Here is a 24,248-nt window from a genome sequence, read left to right as displayed (position 1 = left end):
AACTTTGACCTCCCCCAAATGGCCTAAATGGATTCAGACAGAGAACCTGCTCCAGGGAGAGAGGTATAATCACAGACAACTATGTTTTAACATGAACTAAGGGTGGCAGACAGGGAGGAACCTAGGAAGTCTGTTGGCTAGACTCCCCTCTGTGTCCCATTGTTTCTGGGTAGACCTGCAGGAATTTGTTTACCAAATATCTAGATCCTTCCCATCTCTCTGCAAATTGCCTACCTTCCCTTTGAAATGTAAACCATCACTCCCTTTCTCCAGCTCAAAATGGCATAGAAACCTCAACTGTCAGCTCTGTCCTTGGGTCCCCTTTTCTTACCTGAACGCTTGCATGCACATACTTAATTACATTTGGTTATCTTCTCCTGTTGATCTGTCTCATGTCAATTTGATTATTAGGCCAGCCAGAATAACTAAAAGGGGAAATTTTCCCCTCCCCACAGTGTCTCATTCTTGTTTTTTTTTTTCTTTTCTTTTCTTTTTTTAAAATGTATTTTATTAGTTTTTCACAGAGAGGGAGTGGGATAGAGAGCTAGAAACATCGATGAGAGAGACACATCAACCAGCTGCCTCCTACACACCCCCCATCAGGGATGTGCCCGCATCAATGTACATGCCCTTGACCGGAATCGAACCTGGGATCTTTCAGTCCGCAGACCACCGCTCTATCCACTGAGCCAAACCAGTTTCGGCGAAGTGTCTCAATCTAAGTCTTCTGCTCAGACACCCCTCTCAGCTCTCCTTGCAGTGACCACGGCTATGGGCTGCAGCAAACCCTCGTCACCCCTGCCCTTACCGCTCGGCCTTCTTCATAGACGGCCACCCCCACGGGCAGGGCCTGGGACTGCCCTGTGCCTGTGGATGAGTGACAACGTGGTCTGAGTTATCTCATGATGGAAGACACTGTGGGCTCAATCCCCATCCACCCCATAATCAAGACACACACACACAGCATTCAGGCCGTGCAGCCAGGTAAATCCCCAAGGAAGAGCTGGGAGTCTCTGTCTGCTCCTTGTTCTGTTGGGACATGTTGGCCCCATTAAAGACTAAATAGTCATTCAGGGTGTGATCTGAAAAAGGCTTTTCCCCGAGGGCGGTGAACGGAGGATTCCGATGGCTACACAGGAGGAATCCTTCGCCCCAGGGGCTCCTGTGAAATGACGCCTACGCTGCAGAGGCGCGAGCACCACGAACTGGCACCAGCTGCCAGGACTCTCTGGGACGAGAGCCAAACTGTGGTCACTCTGCAGACGGGGGAACAGCCTACAGGGAGAAGGCTGTCTCCTATCGGCTCTGGAACAACAGACCGTAAGGCAGCACCAGGAAGAGAAAGCAAGACCCTGGCCAATTCCCTTTGTCCACCCCAACCTGAGGCATCTAAATGCAGGCAACACGCCGAAACCGGTTTGGCTCAGCGGTAGAGCATCAGTCTGTGGACTGAAAGGTCCCAGGTTCGATTCCGGTCAAGGGCATGTACATTGATTGCGGGCACATCCCTGGTAGGGGATGTGCAGGAGGCGGCTGGTCAATGTTTCTCTCTCATCGATGTTTCTAGCTCTCAATCTCTCTTCCTTCCTTTCTGTAAAAAATCAATGAAATATATTTTAAAAAAAAAAGACACTACATGAGTATATGAATGTAGTTCACACAAAACTTATTAAAAAAAAAAAAATGCAGGCAACGCCAAGGTCTAACACACACACCACAGCAATGCAAGCCCACCTCTCCAGCCGATCAGGGCTTTCACCTGGTTCAAAGGTTGTAGGGGAGACTCTGAAATGAAATCCTCTGGACAGGGCTGGAAAGAAAAGGCCCTTCCCCCAGCAGTAGGTGCCCCAATTTCCTGTGACAGGTAGGCTGTCCTTGCTCTGCCTGGGCCAGTCCTCATAGTCTCCCAACACACAGTCACCCAGGCCAAGTCAACCATGTTGCTGAAGCCATATATTCCTGGCATTATTATGTCGTTAGTAGGTTCCTTCCTTTAAACGTATATACCTTTCTCCATAACAAAAGTAGTTATTTTCTGATATTTTAAATCATGTATGCTCATTGTGAAAAATGCAAACAATACAAAAAAAAAAAAAAAAGGATAAGGAAGACAAAATTCACCGGGAGCTGACCGCCATCAACATCCTGCTGACCCTCCTTTTCTATCTCTCTTTATCCAGATGTATGACCTAACGCTCCTACAGTGGCTTTCTGTGCTCAAATACAAGTATTAAAAGGAAACTTTCTATTAGCGTCACTAATAGCAAACTGCCTTCACTCCTCAGAATAGAAGGCAGCCCCCAAGAAGTAAATACAACACAAACAAAGCCTCTAGTGACCCACATGTGTCAAACACAAGGCCCGCGGGCCAAATCCGTCCCGCCAGGCCTTGCAATGTGGCCCGCACCGCGCTGTCATCACTGCACTCCGCTGTGTTTCCATCACAATGACAGTTTATGACTGTTCAGTAAACCATTCGGGCCGCGATTTAGGCTGGATTTTAGATTTTGGCCCCTTCTCTGATTGAGTTCGACACCCCTACGAGTAGTCAGATGCCCTAGCTCCCAGGTCTCCAGCGCCTCGGGCCCAGTCTCTCCAAGTTAAAAGGGGGGATTGGCAAGCATTCCACGGGGTTAGACCAAAGGGAGACTTTTCCCCAGATGCAATTAGAAGTATTGAAAAAGAATGAGAAGACAATCTCTCTCTACTTCCACTGTTATCTGTTCCATATCTATGCAGTAGCCTCACCTTTTTGGGGTACCCTCAAGGACCTCCCACGTTCTAGAAAGAAGGCAGGGGGCAGAGCCTGTAGGCTCCTCTCAGGTCAGTGCAGAGGGGAGAGGCCCTCTTTCTGCTCTCTCCCCCCTTCGAAGGGGCCCAGCCCCCTCGCCCCAGAAGCCTCAGAAATCTAGAAAGCCTCTCACCGCGCCTTGGAGGCTCCAGTCCAGGCCCCGCCTCCCCTCAGTGCCAGGCATCCTCCTTCCTCAGCCTGGAGCCCACAGGAGACATCAGGGTTCTTCTTCTTCCTTTTCCACAAAGATTCTCTGTCTCAGGAACCAACATTCCTGGGCAGGAGACCCAAAGACTGTGTGTGTGTGTCCGGGCTGGCACAAGCCTTTCTGCCATGGGCTGGCCCTCTGGGAGGGGAGAGAGGGCAGGAAGAGTGTGGGCAAGCTGGGCCCCCAGGGGCCGGCGCATGCTGCAGACCTTTCAATCCCAAGAGTTATCTCCCTCTCTTCCTGGCCTGGGAGGCAGGGCAGGGCCATGAGGCATTCAGTAGAGGTCCTGGAACAATCTGGTATCCATATGGAAAGTGAGAGCATTGGATTTTTACCTTACCATACCCTACGCCATATACAAAATAATAAAAGCCTAATATGCTAAGTGTCCAACCGTTTGTTTTAGCCAGTTGACCAGTTGCTATGACGTGCACTGACCACTATGGAGTAGACGCTCTGACCAGTAGGTTAGCTTGCTGCTGGGGTCTGGCTGATAGGGAATGGGCAAGACCGGCCGTACGCGCCCTGGAGCCCTCCCATCGGGACTGTGAGAGACAGGCCAGACACACCGTGGATGAATTCGTGCACCAGGCCACTTTCGGCCCGATCCCTGCAGGCCAGGCCAAGAGATGCCATTGGTACATGAATCCATGCACCAGGCCTCTAGTATCGATACACAAAATAAATTTGGTGTATGAAGACCTCAAGATGAAAGGAAACCTTAAAACTCTTTTAAAATACAGGAGAAATTTAAAAATTGCTTTGTGATTTGAGGGTAAAGGGTTCAAAAAGACACCAAAGAACAAACCATAAATTAAAATGCTGACAAATTCAACTGTTACAGTCATCTGACTGCTTTTCTAAAGTCGCCATAAACTAAGTTAAAAGACAAATACAAACTGGGAAAACACATCTGCACTGCAGATAATTGGGAAGATTAGTAGCCAGATTTATGGGGGTAGACATTTTAAAAGAACATTAAAAAATATATAGAAAGCCGAAACCGGTTTGGCTCAGTGGATAGAGCGTCAGCCTGCGGACTAAAAGGTCCCAGGTTCGATTCCGGACAAGGGCATGTACCTTGGTTGTGGGCACATCCCCAGTAGGAGGCGTGCAAGAGGCAGCTGATCGATGACTCTCTCTCATCGATGTTTCTAACTCTCTGTCCCTCTCTCTTCCAGTCTGTAAAAAAATCAATTAAAAAAATATATTAAAAATATATATATAGACAAAAGACTGAACAGGAAATTCACGGAAGAGGAAACATTATTACCCAACAAACACACAAAAGGCATTCAAATGCCCTACTCACCAGGGAAATGCAAGTTAATATTACAATGAAATGTTGGTTCACACCCATGTGTTGGCAAAAATGTAGAGGCCTGAGAATGCCAAGTTATGGTGGGAGTTTGCCAAAACGAGAACGCTCTCAGCCTGCTGGAGGGAGGGAGGATTAGGACAGCCTTAGGCAGGCAGATTGGTGCTCCCTGGTAAAGGTGAAGACATGTATGTGTGCATGGCCTCTTGCCTGGATTCTTTTATGTTTTTTAACTAAAAGAATTGACAAATTTATTTTCATATTTCACGATACAAATGAAACTAGCCTTTTTTTTTCTTTCTTTTTTTGTCCCCCTACTCCCCTCCAAAACTATTCTCTCTGATAAGAAGGGGGAGCAAGTCCTCCTAGTCATGCCATTAGAGGAAAAAAAACAAAACAAAAACCAAGTCACAGCACCCTGGTCGCCTGGTGAAGTAGAGAAGTAATCTCAAACGGACAGCAAGAGGCTCCCTCTCTCATCTGTCCGGTGGTGTCATTCCCGGCCAAGGAGACATCATCATGGGACCGTTGGGGGCCCAGCTGACATCATCCCAGGAGGGGGAGGGCCCATCACTGGCATCATGGGAGGACCAGGGAGATTTGAGGGGCTGGGGGGGTGTCTTTTCCTCCACAGGGGGAAGAGCAGAGAATGGAGGAGAGCTATCTTTTGGTAGCTTTGCCAATCGGGCTCTGAGCCTGTGCTTCCATTCCTGATCGTTATCGTCCACATTCCCTTTGTTTCCTCCCACTGCGACGACGTGTCTCTCTCCCAGCAGGTGAGTCATGAGGGAGGTATGTGTCGCAAAGGTCACCATACAACTGGGGCGTGTTGCTCTGCAGGCTGTTGGCCGCTCCATGGAGGGCTGCTGGAAATGACTTACCTGGATTCTTTTATCCTCGATTCTTCTGAAACTGGGCCGCCCAATCCATCTTCCTCAGGTGCTGCTCTGACCGCAGCCCTCTCTTTCCTCCTCAGACGCCCAGCGGCTCGCCACTGCCTATGAAGAGACGTCACCCTCTAAGGACGGCCAGGCTTTCGTGGTGCCGTGCCTTTTGGCTTCTCTCCCGCTCTGCCCCGTGTTCTGTGACTCGCTCTCCTCCCGTAAAATGAATTCCCAAGCTGAAACGCCTCTTTTGAGTCCTTTAATCATATTAAATGTTAAATTAAATAAGGGAGAGGTGGAGCTGGGGATAATCTCATTTTATACCTTCATGTTACAGATGAGGATCCTGGGGCCCAGGGAGGAGGCTGCGTGTCCACTCCAGGAGGAGACCGCGGCTTTTCTGAGTTCCCGGTCAGGGCTCCTACCTCTGTCGCCTCTCCCGGGCGGACCTGGTGCAGGCCTGGCCAGGGGAGAACGTGGAGGCCACGCCACTCTGGCTCTGTTCGCATCACCCTACTTTCCACAGCCCAGGAGGCACAGCCACCGTGTGTCTCAAAGCACAGCTATGCAGGGGAGCTGGGCAGGAGAGCACGTTCTCTGAACTGGGATGCCCTTGTGTTCACCTTGTCAGCAGAGAACAGCCAGATCTCTCCGTGACTGTAATTGGGTTAGTCTTTTGGGCTTGCCCTCCTCCCAGCTGTCAGAAGAAATTATACAGAAACGTACCTCGGCCTCGGCCACAGTTCAGGTGCGGGCGGAGGCCGGAGCAGAGGAAATTTCCAGTCCGTTCATTAATCACCCTAAATACCAGGTTGCTGCCGGCTGCACTTTCTCCCAGCTGCAATCACTTCTGCTCCAGCCGGAGCTCAGAGGTCACCCGGGGAGCTGCAGTGCCCTCCGCGGAGGCCTGAGCGCAAACACACGGAGGGTGGGGGCTGGGGCAGGAGGCCCTGAGGGGTGTACTCACCCAGCAAGTCTCCCCATGCCCAGAGGGCACGACATTAAATAGCAAGTTTTAATTTAAACGCGTGATGAGCCAAGGCAGAGCCCACAGGAGGAAAAAGTTTTCCTCCTGCTTTTGAACAAGGGGCCCTGAATGTCCCTGCACTAGGCCCCCAGCCCAGCTGAAACTTATCCGCTCAGGCTGCTATAACAAAAATAGCATTCAGTGGGTGGCTTAAGAGCCACAAAAAATTATATCTCACAGGTCTGGAGGCTGGACATCCAAGGTCAGGGTGCCAGCATGGTCCGGGGAGCACCCTCTTCCAGGAAGCAGACTTCTCACTGGATCCTCTGGAAGAGAGGGGGGTAGGAAGCTCTGTGGGGCTTCACCCTCAGCATGAAGCACCTCCCCAAACCCCCCTTCTCAGACCATCACCTTTGGGGGTCAGGGTTTCACCAGATGCATTTGGGAAGACACAAGCATTCACACCATCGCCGTTTCCAAACGCTAATGGGTAGGAGGGAACATCTGTTTCCCCAGGGCCCCGTGGGTGCCTCTAAAAGTGAAGTCCGCCGAAACCGGTTTGGCTCAGCAGTAGAGCGTCGGTCTGCGGACTGAAAGGTCCCAGGTTCGATTCCGGTCAAGGACATGTGCATTGGCTGCGGGCGCATCCCTGGTAGGGGGTGTGCAAGAGGCGGCTGGTCGATGTTTCTCTCTCATCGACGTTTCTGGCTCTCTATCTCTCTCTCCCTTCCTCTCTGAGAAAAATCAATAAAATATATTTTTTAAAATAAAATAAAATAATAAAAATAAAAGTGAAGCCCGCCGCAACTGGTTTGGCTCAGTGGATAGAGCGTCAGCCTGCGGGACTGAAGGGTCCCAGGTTCGATTCCAGTCAAAGGCATGTACCTTGGTTGCGGGCACATCCCCAGTGGGGGGAGGTATGTTTGTGTGTGTGTATGTGTGTGCAAGAGGCAGCTGATTGATGTTTCTCTCTCATCGATGTTTCTAACTCTCTATCCCTCTCTCTTCCTCTCTGTAAAAAAATCAATTAAAATGTATTTAAAAAAATAAAATAAAAATGAAGTCCAGCCCATTGGCAGCCCAAGAGGAGCTGTGGAGCCGGATCTGTGAAGATTTCTGACAGCCCACCCCAGGGGCCCTCAGGCTTCAGTGAGCTGGGGGATTTCAGGGGCCACCCCAGAGGCTCTGACTCTGAGGAGGGGCCTGAGCTTCTGCATTCTAACACGGCCCTGGAAGCCGAGACTACAGGTCTGCGGTCCATCCTTGGAGGGAGTTACACTGGTGACGCCTTTAACAGAGGAGGCAGCAGAGGCCAGTGCCTTGCCCAATGGCACACATTCACTGGGAACAGGCACCACAGAACCCATACCTCCACACCGCAGCAGCACCTGCCCAGGGGCCCATCACGGTTCTCGTGGAGTGTGAAGAGGGAGGGTGTAAGTTAGCACCGTGCTCTGTGAGTTTCCATAAAAGCTTGTTGAGCAAATGAGTACCCAAGCAACTGGATAAGCCCTCCTCATTCTCCCCCTGAGGCAAGCAAGGCAAGTAGCACCAGGGAGCAGAAAAATAGCCCTTGGAGCCTCCGATTCCCTAATGGTAGCCAATGTTCATGAAGTACTTTCCAGGCATTTATCTTCTCCACGAACCTATGGGATAGATACTGTTCTTGCCCCCATTTTATAGATGAGGAAACTGATACTCAGAGGGTTTGGGTAATTTCCCTAAAATCATACAACCAGAGTGCAGAGGCAGGCAGGATTTAAACAGACGCACTCGGACTTCATAGCCCAAACTCTTCACCACTCGACTCTAAGGAGACTGTACCTTTGGGACACGGACTCAGTCTGTTCCGGCTCCTTTCCTGGGAGCCCGCCCACCCCCTTGCTAAGTCCTCCCATTTTACCATCCAGTCAGCCTCGCTCCCTTTGCGGATTCCCCTCAGGTGTACAGCAGCTCCCAGGGGTCCTCAAACTTTTTAAAGTGGGGGCCAGATCACGGTCCCTCAGAGAGCTGGAGGGCCGGACTATATGAACTACTAATTCCTACTGTAACACCTCGGCTGCGCTCACTGCCCAAAAAACCTGGCGGCCGGATCAGACTCCTCTGCGGGCTGCATGTGGCCCGCGGGCCGTAGTTTGAAGACGCCTGGAACTTTAAACTCTGCAGGCAGCTCTCTGGGTCCGATCCAGTCCACCTGACCCCAGCCAGTGCTCCTCATGAGTACAGTGCTGGCCATAGAGTGGGTGAGAGGGGCCCCTGGCCATGGCCATGTGCTTTAGGTAAGGTGACCAGACGTCCCGCTTTTGGCGGGACAGTCCCGATTTTTAGCAATTTGTTTCACGTCCAGCGGCGTTTTAAAACCTTTCCAAAAATTGGGACTTTTTTAAAAGGCCGCTGGACATGCGACAAAGTGTTAAAGATCGGGACTGTCCTGCCAAAAGCGGGACGTCTGGTCACCTTACTTTAGAGGGACTTGCTCTGCTCCTTCTTTAGCCAGACCCTTTCCATTGAGGTGGAGTCTTGGGGCAGGGGGCAGGGGTGGGAGGAGTCAAAGACCGGTTGCCCCTTCGTTAGAATGTTCCGAGTGCCAAATGCCCTGGAATTCCCCGCATAAATGGCCCTAGCCTTTCCCGGGGCTTGCAGGAGATTGTCCCTGGGCCCATCCTCCCAAGGGCAGTGCCGCTCTTCACCAGCGGAATATATACACCCCTCGAGGCCTAAAGGATGTCTAGGAGTAGGGAGTGGAGCGTCTGTAGAGATGAGCATTCGGCCCATCAAGATTCCAAATAAAGAAGGGGTTGGAAAGAGATGAGTAGACCACCAACACTTCCTAGAGTGCCATTGTGTTCATTTTCTACTGTTACATAGCAAATCACTGCAAATGTAGTGACTTACGTGAGCATATATTTACTATCTCACAGCTTCTGTGGGTTAGGAGACTGGGTAGGCTTCTGTTTCAGAGGCAGGTGAAAGGTGTTGTCAGGGTTGGAGTCTTACTTGGAGGCTTGAATGAGGAAGAATCTGCTCCTCAAAGGTTGTTGGACTGAAGGGTTCTGTTCTTTGCTTGCTTTGGCCAGAGTCCACCCTCACTCGCTTATCATGCAGGCCCCCCCACCATGGCAACGTGCTTCATCAAAGCACGGAGGGAGCACCTGCTGGGAAAGGGGAAGTTACTGTCTATCTTATGTAACCTAACCATGGAAGTGACATCCCACCCTACGTAACACACTCCACTGGTTAATGCAAGTCGTGGGTCTCACCCCATTCAAAGGGAGAGAGTTATACGGTGGTATAAATATCAAGAGTTGGAGATCACTAGGGGCCATCTTAGAAGCTGCCTGTTACAGCCATGTCCAACCACAGAACTCGAAGGAATCAGAGGAAGGTCTTCAGGCAAACCTTGCCTTCTCAGGCCATTTGAAATTATCTATACTAATAAAAGGGTAATATGCTAATTAGACCGGATGTCTTCCAGACAAAGCGGCAGCGACTGCGAGGCCAAGGAGGGCCAGCAGCCAGCAGTGGCAGCAACAGTAGGGTGATGGGGCAGCACCTTCCCCTGATAGGCCCGGTCACCTCCCTAAGCTGTCAGTAGGACATCCCCTAAGAGCTCCCAGACTGTGAGAGGGGGCAGGCTGGGCTGAGGGACCCCGCCCCCCAGTGCACAAATTTCCGTGCACCGGGCCTCCGGTATTTAATAATAGAGGAGAATGGATGATATGTTACTCACAGTGGGTTAGCTTGAACTGCAGCTTTTACATATTTATGTATTTAAATATGTTTTTTTATTGATGAGAGAGAGAGAGAGAGAGAGAGAGAGAGAGAGAGAGAGAGAGAGAGAGAGAGGAAGAGAAACATTTGGGCAGCTTGATCAGGAAGCTGCAACTTTGCATTCCCCAGGGAACCACTGGCCCACTCCCCACAGATCACTGGAGGAAGGAGTCCAACAAAGGGGAGATGCATGTGCAGTGAAGTTGGGGTGAAAGGAAGATGCCTGTCAGTCAAACCTTGGAACACAGATCATTGGCCAGAATGGGCAGGCCCACTGCGAGCCCACAAAAATATGGGACACATAATCCCCTAAACAAAGGAGCTTGCTCTCCTGGCTCTTGGCTCTTGGCTCCCTTGTATTCGCCCATGTGTCCCACAGCTATGCCACGGACTGATGGACTCCAATGGGGAACACAAGCTAAGTGAGCCTGATGCTGAACTGGACATGCTCCAACATGGAACGAAATCTCTGGACATGGGCTCTGATTCTAGCTCTTCTGAAGCCACAGCTACACTTCCTCCTTGGGGGAGGGGGGGAGGGGGTGGGGGAGATAGGAAATAGGACCATGGAAACTCAGGGTTCGAGTCCACAGAAATAAAGCTTCCTACAATAAACACCTCATTCTCCTATGCAGGCTCTTGACATTCTTATTCCAGTGGTATCCCAAGAACTCCTCTTCCACAGATAACAGTAGTTTCCTTTGACTTCCTTCCCCCTTTCCAAAAATAGTTTTTCCTTCATTTGTAATTGAAACCCTTTATTACATTTAAATTTGAGTTTCTATGACTCTTCCTCTGAACCTGTTATAACACTGGTCTGGTTCCCTCTCGCTAATTAAGGAGTAAGCTCTTAAACACACGTTCATTCTTGTATCTGTTCAAACAAGAGTCATGCTTTTGCTTTTTTCTGAATGTTATTTTTTTTAAGGAGGCTGTTATTAAAAACAAAAAACAAAATGGAGTTCAGCATCAAATCAAAACTTAATAACTAACCTAATTGCAGCTTCAGCCTCTCCCAGGGGTGAAATTTTAAGTCAATTAGTCTGGAATTTCCTGGTCAACACTAGTGAGGTGATCTGCCTGATAGAAAGTCCTACTTTCCCCTAAGGCCGTGGTTGGCAAACTGGGTCTCGAGAGCCACATGCGGCTCTTTGGCCCCTTGAGTGTGGCTCTTCCACAAAATACCACAGCGTGGGCGAGTCTATTTTGAAGAAGTGGCATTAGAAGAAGTTTAAGTTTAAAAAATTTGGCTCTCAAAAGAAATTTCAATTGTTGTACTGTTGATTTTTGGCTCTGTTGACTAATGAGTTTGCCAACCACTGCCCAAAGGAAAATTATCCTTGCCAGAAATAATCCATTCCGTTAACTTCTTAGTCCCACCCTCTTTTTTAGTATAAAAACCTTCCATGTTGCTGAAACCAGTTTGGCTCAGTGGATAGAGCATCAGCCTGCGGACTGAAGGGTCCTGAGTTCAATTCTGGTCAAGGGCATGTACCCTGGTTGCGGGCACATCCCCAGTGGGGGGTGCAAGAGGCAGCTGGTTGATGTTTCTCTCTCATCAATGTTTCTAACTCTCTATCTCTCTCTCTTCCTCTCTGTAAAAAATCAATAAAATATATATATATATATTTTTTTTTTAAACCTTCCATGTAGTACAACACCTACGAGGGTCCTTCTATTGCTCAATGGAATGATTCGTGAATCACTTAATAAAGCTAAACAGATTTTCAAATATACTAAGTTGAATTTTATTCTCAACACTGCAAAGGTAACTATTAGAACCAAAATTACAGAAGTCTCTTAAATCCCCACCAATTGAGACTGCTTAAACTATGATCTTACAGAGAACTGGAATAAATCAAGCAATGCTTATAGAATTTGGAGTCACACTTTACTCACCTCAGTGGGTTCAGAGAAAATGAATTCAAATTCTAAGCAGAGCTACAAGCAGAACTTCCCTTTTTATTAAAGAGCCAGCCCCATGTGTGCTTAGTGGTTATCTCACTGCTGGCCTTGAAAACAACACAGTTCTATCCAATTAAAAAATGCACCTGGCATGGCATTGAGAGTATGGGCATATCAAGTCTCGGGCCTACAAGGTCAGTCAGCTAAGTTTATCTTCCTTATTATTCAAGCAGGCTGGAAAGCAGTTATTATTATTATTTTTTTTAAATAAGAGGTCGTCTAAAAAATAGCAGAGAATTCCAAACAGTAGTTTTGCAAAATAGGGGTTAGCCTTCTCAATGGCACATGCACACAATAGAACAGGATGCAGGTGTAAAAAAGAATAAGAAAGTTCTCATGACACAGAATCTCTGAGATACACCTACTCAGTCCAGCTATGTGATTGCCTTGTTTGTTGTTCCTTATATGGAGTACACTCCTCCCTTGGGGGAGGTTCCCTCAGCTTTAAAAGTGCAACTCTGAGATATATGCATGGCTCACCCTCTCACTTTCAAGCCTGGGCTCAAATATCATTTCACGGGCAAGGCTTTTGCTAACCACCCTATGTAAAATAGCAATATATATATATATATTTGAGGCCCGGTGCATTCAGAGATCATAATAATCTGGCCACTCAGTGTGTGTGTGTGTGTGTGTGTGTGTGTGTGTGTGTGTATCTATCTATCGATATATATCTATATCTATATCTATATCTATATATATATATATATATATATATATATATATATGAATGATTTTTTAAATTGATTTCAGAGGGGAAGAGATAGGGAGAGAGAGATAGAAACATTAATGATGAGAGAGAATCATTGATCGGCTGCCTTCTGCACACCCCCCACTGGGGATCAAGCCTGCAACCGGGCATGTGCCCTTGACTGAAATGGAACCTGGGATCCTTCAGTCCACAGGCTGATGCTCTATCCACACAGCCAAACCTGCTAGGGCTGTGTGTGTGTGTGTTTTGGGGGGGGGGGGGGTTTGTTTGTTTTTTTAATTAGTCAGGTAACTGCTACTGTATGCATGAAATATCTTTAAAAGGTTATGGAAGAAATAGCTCATGCTCGTTGTCTGCAGGGAGACAGAGTGGGATCTAAGACCAAGGAAACCAGAGTGGCATGGGAACAGGGTGAGAGGAGAAGTCAGAGAGAAGAGCCATAGAGCTGGTGTGTGTGTGTGTGTGTGTGTGTGTGTGTGTGTGTGAGGACTTTGGTTTTTGCTTTGCATGGGATGGGAATCCATTGGAAGGTTTTGAGCTAAGAAGCAGCATGAGCTGACTTAGGTTTTCAAATGATCCTTCTGGCTGCTATGAGGAGAGCAGACTGGGGGCCGGGTCAGAAGCAGAGAAGAGTGAAGAGGCTGCTGCAGTGAGTAAGAGAGAGAATGGAGCCAACACCAGGTGGGGAAAGTGGTCAGAGTCCAGACAGGTTCTGATGGGAGGGCCTGCAGGATGTCCTAGCAGAGTTGAGTGTGGGTGTGAGCAAGGAGCCAAGTGGCCATTATGTAACGTTAATGAGAACAGCTAATCTGGGAGTAATGTGCGCTTAGCATGATCCCATTTTTGTTCCAATAAACAAATACAACACCCTCTCCTCCTTGTGCGCGGATCTCTGTGTAGGCGTTACCTAGCATGCTTCACAAAATACCACAGACTGGGTGGCTTCAACGTCAGGAATGTATTTTCTCACAGTTCTGGAGGCCAAAGGTCTAACATGAAGATACCGTCAGGGCGTGTCTGGAGAGACTGCTCTGACTGTGACCACGGCCTCCTCACTGTGGCACACCTCACATGGCCTCTTTCCTATAAGGCTCCGTGCTTCCGACCTCAGTTAACCTTCATTATCTCCAAACACAGTCACACTGGGGGGTTAGGATTTCAACATTTGAGTTTGGGGAGGACACAATTCAGTCCCCAATAATGAGTGTAGACAAAGTTGTGAAAGGTGACCCACACACAGCTCACACCCACTGCCTGTGGGCCTGCGGGCCAGGTGGCAGGGTTCATTGAACGGTTCCATCGGTGGCAGTGAATACGTGTCAGTTTACAAAGTTGTTGACGAGGCATTTAATAAAGAGATTATAAGAGAGAGAACAAAACAGCCTTGCTCAGAATTCATCCCTGCACATATTGTTCATGCTCCCGCTAGCCTCTGGACCTGAGCTCCTGCCCCCTGGCCCCTGGTCCACTCCCGGCCTTGGTGGGGAAGCAGGGATGCTCAGGCAGGCTCGGCAATGGTGATGGTGGTTAAGAAGCCTAGGAAAAGGTAAGTGGATATCATCCCCCTCCCTGAATCCAGTGTGGGGCATCTGTGACAGAACCTTCTCTCCCAGCCGGCAGGCACCGTGGGTCAGAGTGTCTGAGATGGAAGTGGCTGGAAGGAAGCCTGTGTTACTGCCAGCCAGCGAAGTCAGCAGAAGCCTGGGGTAACCCTGCCATAGGTAACCCTCCCACTAAGGAGATACAGGGCGGGGCTCTAGCTAGGACTCCAGCTGGCACCTTCTGCACTCCCCACCCAACCCTCCTTACTCCTCTCAAAGCTCCAGGGAGCCTCCTAGTTGCTTTCCTTGTCAGCCCATGTAGAAAGGAGAGCGCACAGATTGTTCCCTTCTCTAGATAGACCCCTCCCAGCACCAGGGAGTTTGCTTCCACTCAGCAGCCTCAGACCAGCACAGCTGGGGTTCTGAACTGAAGCTCTGCACGCAGGCACTCAGTGACTGCCCATCCCCAGCCGACTTTTCGTGGAGATAGAAATCGCCACCTCATAAAGGGATGGTGGGCATTGGGGGAAAGAAGGTGGACAGTTTGCCAATTTCTTCCTCTGTCCAATGAGACCTGCTGCGCCGACAGAGTCCGTCAGCAGGAAAAACATTGTCCCCTTCTATCAGGCCCTGCCATGTGCCAGATGGAACTCTACACACACACGCAGGCTGAGTCCAGGACTCATCTTACAGCTGGGAAAAACAAAGGGTCAGAGGAGAGAGGTGATACGTCACAGATCACACTGCTCAGTAGAGTAGGGCTGGGACTCAGGCCCCAGCTCTCCTTGCGCTCCTTCACCCCACAACCCACACGATTAGTTTGCATGATCACCTCAGAAGCACAGACTCCTGGGTAAACATGAGGTGTTGGTTTTTCTTTCTAACAGACCATCCCTGAGCCCAGAGTACCCGGGACCGTTCATGAATTCGCCAGATACCTGCGTTTATGCCCATCCCTGAGTCTGACAGTCCAGCTGCTTGGCTCGGTGGGTGAAGGCCGGTGTGGGCCTTGGCTTCTGTGTCCCAGGTATGCACTGAGGATGCTCCATCGTGAGGCGAGCTGGAGGGCCCCACAGGCAAAGGCTGAGTCCTGGCCACACTGGGTGATCTTAGCCGGTCATCCCCGGGCTTTGGCAGCACAGCTGTGAATTAAAGACAGAACCTGTCATGGCTTGGAGTCCTTTCACCTCCCACAGAAAAGCTGCCTCAGGCTTCCGTGCCTAGGAGTAGAGGCCTCGTAGAGAAGCCTCGAGCCTCACGGTTTCTAGAAAGTTCTCCACAAATTCCAGAGATCACATATTCCTGCCAGGAACGTAGAGAACATCCAAAATTTTTGTAAGAGCTTAATTTGAGCCAACTGGTGACATATAATAGGAGTTTATTAAGTGCCAGTTGAATAGATGGAGAACTCCATCCACAGCTCAGGCATTTGTTGTTGAGTCTACACTCATCTCAGTTGAACACTCGCTGGTTAAGAATGTCTTGGGTGCCATGATCGTGCTCAGTGGGATCCACACACAGAGACCTGTTCCCCGTCTCTTGCAGGAGCTTGCAGGAGAATGGGCTCCTATGTGAGGGGCAAACATGAGAAAGAAGATGTAATTCCTCCCTTAAGAAGTTGACCGATGTGGGGGGAGAGGAGGAAAAAAAGAAAACGGTGAAAAGGAGGTTGGAAAGAAACACAACTCCAAGGACATGTGTTGACACAAATAAAACTGAGAGAGTTTAATGATTTTCTACGACTTCATGTAGGGAATTGTTTATGTCATCCTGCTAATTACATGTTATTTGTGCATCATGGATGGGCAGAGCCTGGGAGCTCTTGCTCCTGGACACACTGACCAGGCGACAGGCCTTACGGAGCCCCTCTCGGCAGCACCTAGGATGGGCTTGTACCTCTATAATACATCGAAGGACAGTCTCCCGGCCTCAGCCAGGGGTTTTAGCCAGAAGGGCCCAACAAGTACTGAGGTGAACTTCTCCACCTCCCCAAAATGTAAATAAATAAAAGGGACTGTTTATTTAAATTCTTTCAATGCACATGAACCCAAGAGAACCTGAAAAGCCAGGCCAGGCCTAGTGTTCTTAGAGCATGTCCTCTGTTCTTCAGATTCCCAAGTCCAAATTTCCAAATTCTCTTATTTTCCCAAGTGAGGCCTTCAGTCCTAGATGCTGGCTGGCCTATGGGCAGAAAGCCCCTGGGATAGGTGTCCACAGCCTGGTGCAATCATCCTATCCTGAGGCAGAAATATCCTACATAATATAGAGAGAATATGCAAATTGACCATCACTCTGCCACTAAGATGCCAGTGCCCACAGTGGAGGCAGGGGAGGGGATGGGGCGGGGGGGTCCATAACACAACCTGGCTGCACCCACAATGGAGGCCGAGTTCCAGTTATGAGCCTTAACAAACAATCAGCAAGGATTTGAGGTTGCATCCCCCTCCCAATCCCCCCACCCATGGGGCTTGACAGGGGACCTTAGGCCGTGCCCCGGCCCCAGCACCAGGCTGGGGGACCTCAGGCTGCTTCCCGCACCCAGCAGGGCTTGATGGGGGACCTCAGGATGTGCTCCCCGCCCCAGTACCAGGCCAGGGAACCTGAGGCTGAGACCCTGCCCAGTATGGCTTGACAAGGGTGGACCAGGCCGGGTTTGGATCTAGCCCAATGGGGGTGGAGCTGGCTGGGTCTGGGTCTCACGTGATTTTGAGGTGCATGTGGGTGGCCGAGGACTTGACTCTAGGTCCCATGGTGAACCCCAGGCTCTGACAGATGGAAGATTTTCATATACATTTAACTAATTTTCTTTCATCTCTGATACTTCTATTATAAAGGGCAAATAGCAATATTAAAATATTTCCTCGCTGAAACCAGTTTGGCTCAGTCAGTGGAAAAAGCATCTGCCTGCGGACTGAAAGGTCCCGGGTTCAATTCTGGTCAAGAGCATGTACCTTGGTTGCAGGCACATCCTCAGTAGGGGGTGTGCAAGAGGCAGTTGATCAATGATTCTCTCTCATCGATGTTTCTAACTCTCTATTCCTCTCTCTTCCTCTCTGTAAAAAAACAATAAAATATATTTTTAAAAAAATAAAATATTTCCTCTAATTAATCCCCTTTTAATGTGCATGAATTTCATGCAATGGGCCACTAGTATAGTATAAGACAAGGCCCCCTCAGGCCAGATATAAGGACCCCAGAAGAAGACCAGGCTAGGTAGGGTGATCGCGTTTGTCCCGGACTGAGATTTCATTAGAAGTGTGCCTCTTAGGGCTAACCCCAGGGACGTCCCAGGCAAACCCAGGTGAGTTGACCACCAGTACAGCCAACAGCATATCTATTTCATGCCCATACCTCACTCATTCTGAGGGACACACTTCCTCCCACTTAACATCACTGAAATCGGACTGTTTTAAACTGGTGGTATCCTCCAAAGGCCATCAGCCGGGGTTGACGCCGAGTTCTCCGGAGCGGATGCACACTTGCTGGTCACTTCTGGGGCACTAGCAACCAGACCACTTTAAGTTAATTTTCGGTTTGACTTCTCTGGACCACAGGGACTGTGTGAATTCTGATCTCAGACTGGCATGAGGACAGGTGTGTGGTCCAGATTCCCAGGGGAGAACTGCTTTTCCTCCCTCCACACAGCGCCAAGGTTGGGACACGCACATTTCCGGCCAGTCTCTCCTTTGGGAAGATTTCTCTCCGGTGCCCCAGCATCTGTGTGCAGCCTCCTTCTTTGGGCCTTGTTTCCTTGCTTACATGAAATAAAGGTGCAGCGTACAGTGGATGGTGCCTCAGGCTGGAGAAAGTACCGATAATCAACCCCCAACTGCCAGCATGGGGGCAGAAGCCATCGTTGGTGTTGGAAGAAGGCACGGTGCTGGATCTCTGGGCTGGAGCCGGAAAACACAGAGGCCATTCTCCCCATCCAGGCCTCTGCCCTCAGGAGCCTCGCTCTGAGCTGAAGGTTCCCTTTAGAGACCTAGGAAGCCCTGCAACCCACTTAACATGCTCTTCTTCACCAGATTCTCCAGAGTGGTCAGTGGTTACAAACACCAATAGCTCTCCCTACAGACACAGAGCCATATGTGTAAAAATGGTAAAAGCCTCCAAAATGCTGCCCTATGTAGAAATCCCAAGGAAGCAGAATTGTCATAGAGAAAAAGAGGAAGAGGCCGTCTTTAAGCCTGGAAACCGGTATCCACGTTTTCCACCCCCAGGTTTTCCATCATTTCCTGGATAGGTGACGCCTGGTCCCTTTCATCCGTCCATTTTATCAGACATTCCCTGAGGGATCCTCCATCCAAAGCACCGTGTCCTCAGCTCCACTCACCCCTCCTCTCTCTCCAGGCCCCCATGGCCTGTCTCTCTGGTATCCTGTCCCAGCTTCCTGGGCTAAGCTCCTTCCCCCGAGCCCAGGCAGGAACAGCACCTCCTGCCGCACTGCGGCCAGTCCCTGGAAGGCAGAGGCAGGTGCTGGGATCTCTTGCCCCGGGAGCCGGTGCACCTGCACCCTGAAAAGGCCTTCCCAGCTCTGCCCAGCCTGGTCGGACTGGGAGTGGGAGTAGGGAGGACAGATGCCAATTCCAGGCTGACAAAGGGAAGGAGTATGAGATTTTGAGGAGCACTGAAAACCTAGTTTGAAAATTAATTAACGGAGACCTCATTTAAAATGGAGTCAGGAGGCTAGAGGAGAGAACTCTGGTACTGCTCAACGCAGACTACTGACCCCACAGGAAGAGACGGGCCTTGCACTGGCAAGGAGCGATTCTATTTCACTACCTCAGCAGGAGGAAGAAAAATTTCTCCTTGCCCAGTCCAGCTCAGCCAATGGGAGACTTCCACAGCTCAGCATTTCCACATTCCAAGAGTGGGAGAAGAATTCATTGTGGGAAAGAATCTACCTTTTGTTTCGGAAAACATTTTAGTTAAGCAAAGGTAGGGGGCCCTGAAGCCAGGTTGAAGTGAACAGTTGCTACGCTGCTCTGCATTATAAAGTCAATATTCAAGGATCCTTTTTCCTTTGTTGGTCCGAGATGTATAGATCAATAAAATAGAATAGAGCTTAGAAATAAATCCTTACTTATAGGTCAATTAATCTACAACAAAGGAGGCAGGAATATGCAATGCGGTAAAAACAGCCTCTTCAATAAGTGGTGTTGGCACCCTAGTCAGTTTGGCTTAGCGGATAGACCTGCGGACTGAAGGGTCCCATGTTTGATACCAATCCCTGGTTTGATTCTGGTCAGGGGCACATGACCAAATTGCAGGCTTGATCCCCAGCGGGAGGTATGCAGGAGGCAGCTGATTGATCATTTTTCTCTCATCATTGATGTTTCTGTCTCTCTCTCTCCCTTTTGCTTCCTCTCTGAAATCAATACAAATATATATATTTTTTAAATAATAGGTGGTGTTGGCTTAATAACTTCTTTCTAGTGCTGAATACACGGACTAAATGTGCCACAGTTTACTTATCCATTCACCCACTGAAGGACTTCTTGGTTGTTTCCAAGTTTAGGCAATTATGAATACACACGTGTGGGCAGGTTTTTGTGTGGGCATACGTTTCCAGCTCCTTTGGATAAACACCAAGGAGCGCCACGGCCAGACGGAATGCTCAGAGTACATCGGGTTTAGTAAGAAACTGCCGAGCTGCTTTCCCAAGCGGCTGTTCCATGCTGCATTCCTACCAGCAGTGAGTGAAAGTTCCTATGGCCCCACATCCTCACCAACATTTGTTGTTATCAGCGGTGTCTCATTGCTTATCTTGTTTTCATTCATCTGTGTTGTTCTAAGTCTCTAAATGTGTGGTGATTGGTTATAGCAGAACAGAAAGCCAGCATCATGCAGAGAGGTGACAAGGGAACAGGAGACTCAGTACAGCCATCTCCTTGCTGTGTTTCTTTGTAGGTTACCTGCTCTTCAGGGCTTCGGACAGCGGGAGGCTAACCTGGAAGCAGCCATTCTTGCCCTAGCCTTCGCAGGAAGCAGCAAGTGAGTCCATTTGGGTTAAGATGGCTATCCCCTTAACAACGGTTGCTATGTGGTAACAACAGCACAGTGAAGAAAAGGGGGAAGGCGGAGGGGTGGTTTTGTGGCTCTCCCAGTACCACTGCTGCTGGCGAGGTCAACCTCTTCCTCTTGAGGAAGCTCTCCGCCCATCCTGGCTCAGCAAGCCCTCCGGCCTCCTAGAGGAGCAAGCAGGGGCAGGCGCTGGCCCTGCAGGGGCACCAGGCAGGGCGTGAGTCAGGCCTGGTGTGTACCTGCATGAGATATGGCAAGCTTTTCGCCTAGACTTCCTTTCTAGAGTAGGAACCGCTCGAAGGCAAGGCCTTGGCTGACATCTGAATTGCACATCTACACTGGAGTTCCCAGCAGACCCTGCCCATTCACTGAAATATCTAAGGCTCAGCAGAACTTAAGCCAGGCATAGACACATAGGAAGCATCATTTAATAATCATGCCCTCCAGGTGTTCACCACTCGTGGTTACTAATCCTCTCAAGAACACTGCATGGCCAAAACCGGTTTGGCTTAGTGGATAGAGCGTCGGCCTGCGGACTGAAAGGTCCCATGTTCGATTCCAGTCAAGGGCATGTACCTTAGTTGCGGACACATCCCCAGTAGGGGGTGTGCAAAAGGTAGCTGATCGATGATTCTCTCTCATCAATGTTTCTAACTCTCTATCCCTCTCTCTTCCTCTCTGTAAAAAATCAATAAAATATATTTAAAAACAAAACAAAACACTGCATGGATCGTCAGCGTGCACAGAGGTATGCACAGGTTTTAGAACTTGCACAAGGGCATGCAATTAGGAAGAAGTAGAGCCCAGATATAAACTCAGGTCTGCCTGGCCACAGAGTATCCTGTATCTTGTATACGTCGCTGGAAGGGATCGTAGACACCAGTGAGTCCTGTCTGGCACTTTGTAAATGAAGAAGAGAGGTGAGTTGTCCAAGTTTTCTCAGTTACTTAGAGCCAGTGTGGGAGCTCAGTTTCTTGACTTCTGGTCCGTTATTCTTTCCATTCACCTTTGAGGGCGGCTTCCAAGTTTAGGCAATGTGAACAGAGACAGTATTTAACTCTTCCCAGATTTCCTTGGGAAGCTGATACCAACTGTGGATCCTTTCTCTCCTAAAATGAACACTGACACACACTTGCTTTGCTTTCAATGTTGGGGTGAGTTTGTGAACCATCTCCCTCTATCTGTGGACCCCACACTGAGAGCCCTTGCATTATACCTCTGCCTCTCCCGAGTGCTGGGTTAAGAGCAGGGTGGGAACTTAAAGGTGCTGTACGTTAATGAGTTTTGTAAAACAGAGGGGTGTTTTGCCTATCATCATATATTCTGCTCCTCTGTCTTTAAACTATCATTATTTTTTATAACATCTTCATTGAGACATAATTCACATACTATATAACAAGCTCTTGCTGAAACCGGTTTGGCTCAGTGGATAGAGTGTCGGCCTGCGGACTGAAAGGTCCCGGGTTCGATTCCGGTCAAGGGCATGTACCTTGGTTGTGGGCACATCCCTAGGAGGGGGTGTGCAAGAGGCAGCTGATTGGTGTTTCTCTCTCATCGATGTTTCTAACTCTTTATTCCTCTCTGTAAAAAAACAATAAAATATATTTAAAACAAAACAAAAAACATCTCCTCTACACTTCTGGAAAATGAGAATAATTTCCCAGCTCCTTGCACCTCGGAACTGCTAAGAAACCCTAAAAGGTCATTTATATGTGGCAATCTGTAGTGGTTTTGTCATATCGTCATTTCAGGCTTATCCCCTTCTGGGCACATGTTAGGATTATACGTGGTGTCCTTGTGGTTGGGTAGAGTCATGTGATCAGTTCCAGGCAATGGTTTTCTTGTATACAGCACATGTCTAATGTACTGCTTACGGTATAAACAAACACTGATGTCCTTAAACAGACAGAGCCACCGCGACAAGCCTTACACACATCACTGTCTGCACTTGTTCCGGGGGGTCTTTCAGGAGGCCAGCACGTACCCTCTTCCCCTTTTCACATTTCGTTGCCTCTGAAATGCTGTCATTGACGAGCTGCTTTGTTTCTGTCACAACCTTAGCAACATTAGCTCTCTTGATGGCCTCTTTATGTCTTAAAATTGTGCTAATCATCCATTTCACCAGCAACAAAAGCGTGCATACGCGCGCGAGCGCACACACACACACACACACACACACACACACACAATATCCACAGCACAATTTCCTGAGATGTCAACAGCTAAGGCAAGGCTTTAGCTGTAAACTGACTCATACTGGCGATGGGCAAGTCGAGAACTGAAGTTAACCAAGACATTTTTTCCCATGAATAACTTGGTCAAGAACTAAATTGTTTGAAATGGGAGATGTTAGAGAACTGGGGTTCGACTGTACTGAGATTTATTTCTTTTCTTTTCTTTTTCCTTTTTTTGCATCATAACCCAGCCTATCCTGGCTGATAAAATACATGGATGTGCTTTAAAAACTACAGGACAGCCCTAGCCGGTTTGGCTCAGTGGATAGAGCGTTGGCCTGTGAAGTGAAAGGTCCTGGGTTCAATTCCAGCCAAGGGCACATGCCTGGGTTATGAGCTCGATCTCCAGTAGGGGCTGTGCAGGAGGAACCAATCAATGATTCTCTCTTCATTGATGTTTGTATCTCTCCCTCTCCTTTCCTCTCTTAAATCAATAAAGAAAGAAATATACACACACACATATTATATATATTTATATAAAGAAATATATATACATATTATTTATATTTAATAATTATAAAACTATTTATAATTTAAAATTATAAAATTTTATATTTATTTAATATATATAAAACATATCACTTTTAAATATATATATATACATATATATGTATATATATATTTAAAAGTGATATGTTCATACCCAACAAAATAAGATTAAAAAAAACCACTACAGGACAGTTACAAATATAAGAAATTGTTATTACACTTGATTGTACTCCCACTGCAGCTTTTCCTGACATTGCCAAAGCCTTCACATTGAGATAATGTATATTCTGTCTAAGTTGCTCAGCAATGTCCTGGTGGTCTGCTGTCAGAATGGTAAGGGGCTGTCTGTCACAACCCCAGAGTGCAACTTGGGCATTTTATGTTCTAGCTGGTTTGGTTCAGTGGATAGAGGGTCAGCCTGCAAACTGAAAAGTCCCAGGTTCTATTCTGATCAAGACACATGCCTGGGTTGTGGGCTTGATCCTCAGAGGGGGACTTGCAGGAGGCAGCTGATCCATGATTCTCTTTCATCATGGATATTTCTGTATCTCTCTCCCTCTTCCTTCTCCTCTGAAATCAATATGATCAAGCCAGTAGAGGAGCAGTTAGGGGTGATCAGGCAAGCAGGTGAGTGGTTAGGAGCCAGCAGTCCCAGATTGCGAGAAGCAGTCGGACATCCCCCAAGGGATTCCAGATTAGAGAGAGTGCAGGTCAGGTTGAGGGACACCCTCCCCACCTCCCCGATGCATGAATTTTGTGCACTGGGCCTCTAGTATATATAGAAAACCCAAAATGGAGTTTGGGGTAGTTGCACTACTCATTTTCCCTGATTTCTTCCCTGTAAACAGTTAAGCCAGGTTATCTGGTTATCTATAGAAATCACCTCCCAAACTTTGGTGGATTAAAATATAATAACTACCTATAATTACATGCTTAGAAGTCTCACATGTAGTTGCAGTCAGGTGGCAGCTGGCTGATGCAGTCAGCAGCCTGGCAAAGGTTAAAAGAGGCCATCTAGAGACAGTATTTAAGATGCTATAGTAGATAACCAAAATAAGCAATCATAAGAAAGAGAATGATACAGAAGGAAGGTTCTGGGGTCAGACAGACCTATTAAGGTTCAAGTCTCAATTTAGCCACTTACTGGCCGTTCATTACATAACCTTTCAGAGCCTCCATCTCTTCACCTACGGTAGCTAGTCTGCAAAGATGCCCTTCCCCCACAAGGAGCTTTGTCTCTCACAGCATTTCCATGCTTCCGAAGTTCCCTCCCACATTGAACTGGGCTGCAAATAATAACCAATGAGATGTATCAGAAGCTGTAAGAAGCTAGGTCATAAGAAG

At 48.4% G+C, this 24,248-nt stretch overlaps 1 protein-coding gene across 1 annotated transcript; it reads right to left on the bottom strand.

Annotated features, from left to right (window-relative positions):
• Positions 1–1,691: 1,691 nt before the first annotated feature.
• On the bottom strand, positions 1,692–20,319 carry LOC123652246. Its single transcript, XM_045581010.1, has 7 exons — positions 20,268–20,319; positions 15,096–15,299; positions 6,407–6,494; positions 5,199–5,315; positions 4,312–4,436; positions 2,535–3,137; positions 1,692–2,329 (listed from the first exon to the last, which is right to left on the bottom strand). Exons 1-6 carry the CDS (start codon positions 20,317–20,319, stop codon positions 2,962–2,964), a joined length of 762 nt encoding a protein of 253 aa, XP_045436966.1. The 3' UTR covers positions 1,692–2,329; positions 2,535–2,961.
• Between the last annotated feature and the right edge of the window lie 3,929 nt (positions 20,320–24,248).

This window comes from Pipistrellus kuhlii, unplaced genomic scaffold (genome assembly GCF_014108245.1).
Source record: "Pipistrellus kuhlii isolate mPipKuh1 unplaced genomic scaffold, mPipKuh1.p scaffold_m20_p_13, whole genome shotgun sequence".
Classification (NCBI taxonomy): Eukaryota; Metazoa; Chordata; class Mammalia; order Chiroptera; family Vespertilionidae; genus Pipistrellus; species Pipistrellus kuhlii.
Note: the sequence above shows the minus strand (reverse complement) of the source record. Positions and strands in the feature narration are given on the sequence as shown.

What these genes read in the sequence shown, in the direction of transcription:
- LOC123652246 (XM_045581010.1), bottom strand. Translation starts at nt 20,319, where the DNA reads ATGGGCGGAGAGCTTCCTCAAGAGGAAGAGGTTGACCTCGCCAGCAGC. An exon ending in TGACCTCGCCAGCAGCAGTG is followed by an intron (nt 15,300 to 20,267) that starts GTACTGGGAGAG and finishes TTTAATTCACAG; the next exon opens with CTGTGCTGCCAAAGCCCGGG. An exon ending in TCGAGGATAAAAGAATCCAG is followed by an intron (nt 4,437 to 5,198) that starts GTAAGTCATTTC and finishes CCCTCCCTCCAG; the next exon opens with CAGGCTGAGAGCGTTCTCGT.